This window comes from Micropterus dolomieu, linkage group LG22 (genome assembly GCF_021292245.1).
Source record: "Micropterus dolomieu isolate WLL.071019.BEF.003 ecotype Adirondacks linkage group LG22, ASM2129224v1, whole genome shotgun sequence".
NCBI lineage: Eukaryota > Metazoa > Chordata > Actinopteri > Centrarchiformes > Centrarchidae > Micropterus > Micropterus dolomieu.
In genome coordinates, this window is record NC_060171.1 from 35,383,587 (window position 1) to 35,392,009 (window position 8,423).

An 8,423-nucleotide genomic window follows, 5' to 3' on the forward strand; every position below is an offset into this window, starting at 1 on the left:
TCTTCCAACATGACAATGACCCGAAGCACACAGCCAGGATAACCAAGGAGTGGCTCTGTAAGAAGCATATCAAGGTTCTGGCGTGGCCTAGCCAGTCTCCAGACCTAAACCCAATAGAGAATCTTTGGAGGGAGCTCAAACTCGTGTTTCTCAGCGACAGCCCAGAAACCTGACTGATCTAGAGAAGATCTGTGTGGAGGAGTGGGCCAAAATCCCTCCTGCAGTGTGTGCAAACCTGGTGAAAAACTACAGGAAACGTTTGACCTCTGTAATTGCAAACAAAGGCTACTGTACCAAATATTAACATTGATTTTCTCAGGTGTTCAAATACTTATTTGCAGCTGTATCATACAAATAAATAGTTAAAAAAATCATACATTGTGATTTCTGGATTTTATTTTTTAGATTATGTCTCTCACAGTGGACATGCACCTACGATGACAATTTCAGACCCCTCCATGATTTCTAAGTGGGAGAACTTGCAAAATAGCAGGGTGTTCAAATACTTATTTTCCTCACTGTATATTTAATATGTTCTGCCTAATACTGGCTTAACTCTCTTGCGGAAATGACAGAACTCACACAGTGGATACACGGATGCAGAGCACACCCCGACTTGAAGGAAGTCGAACCACGCAAACAGCTACACAGGTGCGGCACACCCCGACATTTGGGAGGTGTTCAGGCCCGCTCATCACTGCTTGCAGCTTTATTTAGGGCCTGAACAGCCAACGCTGTGAGCTCCCTATTGTGTTTGCTAGAATTCTTCTTATTTATCTTCCCCATCTGTCGTATTTTTGGGGTGCTTAGCAAGCCCGGACTTAAAGAAAAGTCTCTTGGAGCCATATGCTAAACCTGGCCATATTGAATTTAATATCTGATCTTATGTTGTTTATAGGCTCCGTACTTTAACGAACTCCTCTTAGAGCTTTAACCCGATCGACTTCAAATGTGGGCAGCGCTACCTTAAGGACCTTGCGATGTTAAATTGTGAAGCTTTTTTTTAATGATCAAACAGCATGGCGAGGCGTTGAATTTTGATGTTTTGCCATGAAAAGGAAGTAGCATGTAGATGGACTAGACACAGTCAGATCTGTCCCAAAATCACATGTCAACTTTATTGACACTTACATGTCAATATCCAGTTATAGTGATAATGCCACTTACTGGCATCAGGAAACGACATCGTTCAAACTTCATCTCTTCTTCCTCATTTATTTTTTACCCCTTATTGTACCTTAGCAGACATAAATGTCCATAATGAGGCATATATGCGCCACAAAGCAGGTTGACCACAACCATCTCAAAGTTCAGCAGGAAAGCTATAATGCTTATAATATTATAGATAATTCTTGTCAAATGCTTTTGCCTTGGTGAGTAATTACTCTGCATTAAACAGGAAGCTGTTTTGAGAGCTACATTTAAACCCACCAAAAGTCAGCCACTTTGAATTGAAGAAGTAACTGACACATCAACCACACATTGTCAGATATTTTCCACACATCACGTATGTGCAGTGTAAACTTCAAGTCCCGCCCTGTAGACATCTACATGCCAATGTTTAATCACAATGATAGCGCCAGCTAATATTCAATGGCTGTGCTTAACTCCCTTGCGGAAATGACAGAATGCACAAAACGGATACACGAATGCAGCACACTTAAAGTAAGTCGAACCATGCAACAGCTACACACCCCCGACGTACAGGAGGTATTTGGGCCGGCTCATTGCTGCTTGCAGCTTTAATTAATGCAAGGCATTGCAGTTCCCAATACCAGAGGAGCTGGGAAACCTATTGTAATCGCAAAGATTTTTATTTATTTTTTACTTCCGTAAAGAAAACTGAAACTACAACCTAGATGGTAAGTGCTACAGACGCAAAACTCACAGGGTAGGTCCAGGTCACCGCAATGACCTCAGGCGCAACAATTCGCACACTTCTACCTCTAGGGGGCAGCAAGGTCAACGCATATAAAAGGTCGGTGCATATCAAAAACCTTATATCCACGCTTTCAGGGGATCGAGCTTTAATCTCCTGGAATAGGCCACGGTCTTTTCTGTCTAGAATTTTTTTTTCTCGCAAAATCACAAAAACTGAACACCCTGTTTTAATTAACTCCTCCGAAACCACAAGTCCCATCGGCACCAAACTTGGCATGGACCATCTCTGGACCAAGCTGATAAAAGTTAGTGCTCCACAGAATTGGAATTATACGGTAACAAATGTTTGCGCAACGCTAAAAACAGGAAGTGATGTCATATCTTAGGTTTGGAATGGTCGATCAACACTAAAGGGGTGGCAATGGCCCAACGGATAAGATCATGCCTTTGCTGTGAGAAACTTGGGTTCAATCCCCCACTGTGACCCATCCCCCACTGTGTCCCTGGGCAAGACACTTAACCCCTAGTTGCTCCAGAGGCGTGCCACCTCTGACATGTATAGCAATTGTAAGTCACTTTGGATAAGAGCGTCAGCTAAATGAATAAATGTAAACTTAGTGCATTAATGTGATATGGAAATTTGGTGCAATTAGCCCCTAGGTGGCGCTATTTATCCTCTATAAGCACAACTCGCATTGACATGAAACTGAACCGAATTGTTCAGGATGGTCCCCTGACTCCATGGAACAAAGTTCACCCAATGCATTTTATATCTCCATAACCGCCAAGTCCAATTCATACAAAATTTTGGTGCAATTCAGACTAAAGGTGGCGCTAAAACCGAAGCTGAAATACCACGGGATAATCCTTTTTATTTCAAAGGACATTTTGCCTCATAACTACGCAACCTTTTGTCTACATGTTAGGAGATACTGCCGATTCGTATGGTATAGGACACCCCTCTGTGCGATGACGTTTTCCTTTCACTAAATTGCAAAAACTGAAAAAAATATTTTAATTAATTCCTCCAAACCGGCAAGTCCGATTGGCAACAAATTTGGCACGGACAATCTCTGGACCAAGCTGATAAAAGTTAGCGCTCCACAGATTGATACGCAAAAAACTTTCAGATTCATAAGCTAACAAATGTTTGTGCCAAATGCTCTAAACAAGAAGTGATGTCTTATCTTAGGTTAGGGATGTCCAATCTACACCAAAGTTAAGGACCTTCTGTGGCATGCCTTCTTGAGGGGCTGTATGAAATTTGGTGTCAATCAGCCTCTAGGTGGCGCTATTAACTGTATATCAAATAGCACTCCCATAGACATACATTTTATATCTCCATAATCGCAAGTACCTTTAATTTCAAAATCTGGTCGTTTATTCATCACGGCCCCCCGAAGCCATGGTGGGGCGTCCGGGTTTGGGCCAACCTACCTGCTGAGTTCCTTCAAAAATGTACTGTAAAGTGTACCGTATTTATGCTGTTTTAAAGGCCACAAAAAATATTGATCTTCTATTATCACTTATGTTGCATTTGTTTATTGATAAATATAATCTGAAAGCATTCTTACAATACAGCATTTTTCCACACCTGCCTAAACCATTTGCACAGTATACTGTGCATACGTTTTCATAATATTTTTCATATTTTATTGCAAAGTTTTCAATTTTTCTATATTTACTTTATTTTTACTTTTGTAGTAATAAAAAAATATATATTTTCTCTTATTACGTTTATTGTTATGCACCAAAATACAAGAGCAAATTTTTGTATGTGAAAAACTACTTGGCAATAAACCTGATTCTTAGTGTTCGGTCCTTAAGAATGTACCTGGAAATGCTGGTGTCTCCCACTTAGGCAGGTAGGTGTTTCCATGTGCTGACAAAGGCGGTGGGGATCAGTGAATAAGGCACAGTAGTGATGGAATTCCAGCTATCTGATGTGGGGTCATAGCAGTCCAACGTTTTACACCGCTGCGTCCCAAAGTAACCTCCAACCACATACAGCTTATTTCCTGAGGCCAAGGCATGGCAGCTCATCCGTTTGGATGTCATGTCACCCACTCGAGTCCACTGATTGGTTTCACAGTCAAAGCGATAAGCGGAGGCAGCTGTAAATTCTGTGTCACCACCCATGATAAAGATCTGGCTCCCCAAGACAGCAGCCGCTGTGTAGCGCCAAGGTTGGGGGCATTCAGCAGGAATATTCCAGCGGTTACCCACAGGGTTGTAGCACTGGACCTAAACAGGAAGTTTGACAGTTGTTAGGCTGCGCTGTCGTTGACACAGTTTAGGTGAAACACTAACACCTTTTGTTACCTTAATTTAATCACCTTTTCACTTTGTCCACCCAGATTTTATCCTGTAGGCCAGGAAATTGAACCAGTGATTGAACACTGATTGTAGTATTGGTCTTCAAAGATATATAACCCCAATGTAACGCACATATACATTATATTATTTGTGCACATTAATAAACAAGTGGAGCAAATAACATTTAATGACAAACTAATTGTAAATCAGAAAACAATTAACTTAAATTAGAACATTGAGTTATCTCTTTAAAATAGTAGCTAGACTGTGAAGAGCTGCCTTGTGAAGAATGGGAAGGTAAATATACAGATCTACCAACCTTGGAGGCCTTGTCTCTGTGTATGGTGGTCCCTCCAAAAACAAAGAGTTTGAGTTTGGCACTGACCACGGCTGCATTACTCACTCCATCTCGTAGAGGAGCCATCATAGTCCATTTATTACTGAGTGGGTCATACCGTTCGACCTAGGAAAATATTACATGGTAACACTTTAATATGGTGATTTCAAACAGACATATTAGAGCCAAGAGGTTAACGCTTAAAAGCAGTGCTAATCTTTAACCACGAAACAGTGTGTAAAAATGCATAATGTACTCAAGGTGAGTCAAAGGCAGACCAGCAGCAGAGATTTACAATGATCACCCCTCGATAACAACCAGATTACAATATTAATACATAAAACTGAAAACGTTTTTAACATTTATGAATATAGATAAAAACTGTAAATATTTAATCTAAAGAAGTTGATTTTTTTCTGACCTGTTTCAGAGAGACAGATGGAGAGGCAGGAAAAACTCCGGCTATGGCTGTATGACCTCCAACAACATAAAGACTATTCTCCAGCTCCGCTGAACCATGGCCAAACCTAGAGAGGAGAATACCAACATTATGTATGCTTTAGGGCTTGTGGATATTGGTCTTTCATTAAACATTATATGGTGGCTCTGAAATGTCTGAAGTACCACTCTTCAGTAAGACTTCCTTTTAAGAGGCAGAAACCTCGAGCAGAACCATGGCTCAGGGTTGGGCGGCCATCTGCCTTGACCAGTTGGGGTGTCCTGATGTCCTGATCAAAGGTAACTCCGAGATTCCTCACGATGGTGCTGGAGGCCAGGGCGATGCCATCCAGAGTAACTATGGGTGCTTTCCAAGTCTCTTAATGGTATCTATATTTCCCTCACTTGTGTCTTTTCCTTGTGTCTTAGTCAAGCCCACCGGGGATGCATGGAGCGAGGAAATATCTTTTTGAAGACATGACACCTCCTTTCCTCCGAAGCATCACGTAAAGCAACGTCAGTTTCTGATGAAAGCGGCAGCTGATCACAGCTGGATCAGTCAGTCAGTTGGCTCTAACAGCTGTAGAGACTTCAGACATCACCCAGAATATGATCATGGTGTCTTGGGATTTATTAGCCTAAATGTTTCAGGGAAATTGAAATGATGTAACTTATATCAAAGTTGACGCTCAGTATAGGCTTTCCGTTTATTTCCTCTTCAGATATCCTTTAACACTGCTGGATACATTCTATTTGCAAGTCATATCACTCGTCACCTATCGATCACTGCATTCCATCATATCAATCCAACTGATTTTACTTGCAGAGCCGCCGCTGCTTTCAACAGATGCTTTGCTCGCTTCATTAGATAATTTGGTGCAGTTTAGTGACTTGCCTGAGTCCTTACGTCTGCTATGTTTTATCGTCGTCTAAACACAGGAATGACCAGTCTCACATGTGACTGAATAGAAATGACGATAAATTATGGATGACATGTTTCTTGCTGACAGACTCTCTCTGACTTTAATTGTTTCCATAATAATAATAATAATAATAATAATAAGTTGATGGGAGGAATAAAACAAAGTTCTTTCTAATAAATAACTAAAGTTGTGTGTGGGGCTTTTGTGTTTCAGACCTACAAGTAACACAGATTTTAACAAGACAGTGAATCATAAAACAACTCAAATATAAGACTTTGAGTTTAATGTTATCTGTCCTGATGAGTTAGATCAGCCCGATCAGCTGCAGCGTCCAATCAATATTACGGCTACCCAGTAAGGGGGCGTGTTGGTCATTAAAAGACTTCCATGAAGGATGCACTAGTATATCCTCACTCATAGCTCCTCAGAGATCGCTCCTCGATCCTCGGGGCGCAAATAAGAGCTTTGGGACGCCCTGCAAGATGGCGGAGCGGAACAACTTCTGGATCAAGCGAGGCGCGAGGAAACGACAAATAAGAGACTTGAGCAGCACCCTATATCTTTAGATAATGCATCTCGGAGCAGCTTGGACCCCAGTACAATAACTTCAGTTTTATCTGAGTTTAACATTAGAAAATTCAAGGTCATCCAGGTTTTAACATCCTGAATGTACATTTGGAGTTTAGTTAACTGATAAGTTTCATCTGGCTTGATTGATATAATTGAGTATCATCTGCATAACAATAAAAGTTTATGGAGTGTTTCCTGATAATATTGCCTAAAGGAAGAATGTATACAAAGTGAACAGGATTGGTCCCAGTACAGATCATTGTGGAACTCCAAGACTAACTTTGGCATGCATGGAGCATTCATTGTTATAAATGATAAATAGGACTTAAACCAGCTCCTTTAATGCCAATGAAATGTTCCAGTCTCGGTAATAGGATCTGATGGTCAATGGTATCAGAGAACTGTGTAAGGACATCAGAGATAAAATTGAAGACCTGCACAAGGCTAGGATGGGCAACAGGACAATAGGCAAGCACCTTGGTGAGAAGGAAACAACTGCTGGCGCAATTATTAGAAAATGGAACAAGTTCAAGATGACAATCTTCCTCGGTCTGGGGCTCCATGCAAGATCTCACCTCGTGGGGCATCAGTGATCATGCGGAAGGTACATGTACACATATATACAGTGAGGAAAATAAGTATTTGAACACCCTGCTATTTTGCAAGTTCCCCCACTTAGAAATCATGGAGGGGTCTGAAATTGTCATCGTAGGTGCATGTCCACTGTGAGAGACATAATCTAAAAAAAATAATCCAGAAATCACAATGTATGATTTTTTAACTATTTATTTGTATGATACAGCTGCAAATAAGTATTTGAACACCTGAGAAAATCAATGTTAATATTTGGTACAGTAGCCTTTGTTTGCAATTACAGAGGTCAAACGTTTCCTGTAGTTTTTCACCAGGTTTGCACACACTGCAGGAGGGATTTTGGCCCACTCCTCCACACAGATCTTCTCTAGATCAGTCAGGTTTCTGGCCTGTCGCTGAGAAACACGGAGTTTGAGCTCCCTCCAAAGATTCTCTATTGGGTTTAGGTCTGGAGACTGGCTAGGCCACGCCAGAACCTTGATACGCTTCTTACAGAGCCACTCCTTGGTTATCCTGGCTGTGTGCTTCGGGTCATTGTCATGTTGGAAGACCCGGCCTCGACCCATCTTCAACGCTCTAACTGAGGGAAGGAGGTTGTTCCCCAAAATCTCGCAATACATGGCCCCGGTCATCCTCTCCTTAATACAGTGCAGTCGCCCTGTCCCATGTGCAGAAAAACACCCCCAAAGCATCATGCTACCACCCCCATGCTTCACAGTAGGGATGGTGTTCTTGGGATGGTACTCGTCATTCTTCTTCCTCCAAACACAGTTAGTGGAATTATGACCAAAAAGTTCTATTTTGGTCTCATCTGACCACATGACTTTCTCCCATGACTCCTCTGGATCATCCAAATGGTCATTGGCAAACTGAAGACGGGCCTTGACATGTGCTGGTTTAAGCAGGGGAACCTTCCGTGCCATGCGTGATTTCAAACCATGACGTCTTAGTGTATTACCAACAGTACCCTTGGAAACGGTGGTCCCAGCTCTTTTCAGGTCATTGACCAGCTCCTCCCGTGTAGTTCTGGGCTGATTTCTCACCTTTCTTAGGATCACTGAGACCCCACGAGGTGAGATCTTGCATGGAGCCCCAGTCCGAGGGAGACTGACAGTCACGTTTAGCTTCTTCCATTTTCTAATGATTGCTCCAACAGTGGACCTTTTTTCACCAAGCTGCTTGGCAATTTCCCCGTAGCCCTTTCCAGCCTTGTGGAGGTGTACAATTTTGTCTCTAGTGTCTTTGGACAGCTCTTTGGTCTTGGCCATGTTAGTAGTTGGATTCTTACTGATTGTATGGGGTGGACAGGTGTCTTTATGCAGCTAACGACCTCAAACAGGTGCATCTAATTTAGGATAATAAAT

At 41.9% G+C, this 8,423-nt stretch overlaps 1 protein-coding gene across 4 annotated transcripts in view; it reads right to left on the minus strand.

Annotated features, from left to right (window-relative positions):
* LOC123961863 (kelch-like protein 25) overlaps positions 1-8,423 on the minus strand; it is a 99,836-nt gene that overhangs the window by 14,254 nt on the left and 77,159 nt on the right. For 3 of the 4 annotated variants that reach the window (XM_046037626.1, XM_046037629.1, XM_046037627.1), the window contains 3 exons: positions 4,956-5,061; positions 4,517-4,660; positions 3,414-4,125 (listed from right to left, as the gene is read on the minus strand). In XM_046037626.1, the coding sequence (XP_045893582.1) occupies positions 3,739-4,125; positions 4,517-4,660; positions 4,956-5,061 (637 nt within the window). In that variant the 3' untranslated portion in view covers positions 3,414-3,738. Of the gene's footprint in view, positions 1-3,413; positions 4,126-4,516; positions 4,661-4,955; positions 5,062-8,423 lie in introns of those variants that run through there. The other variant, XM_046037625.1, reaches the window with a different exon arrangement.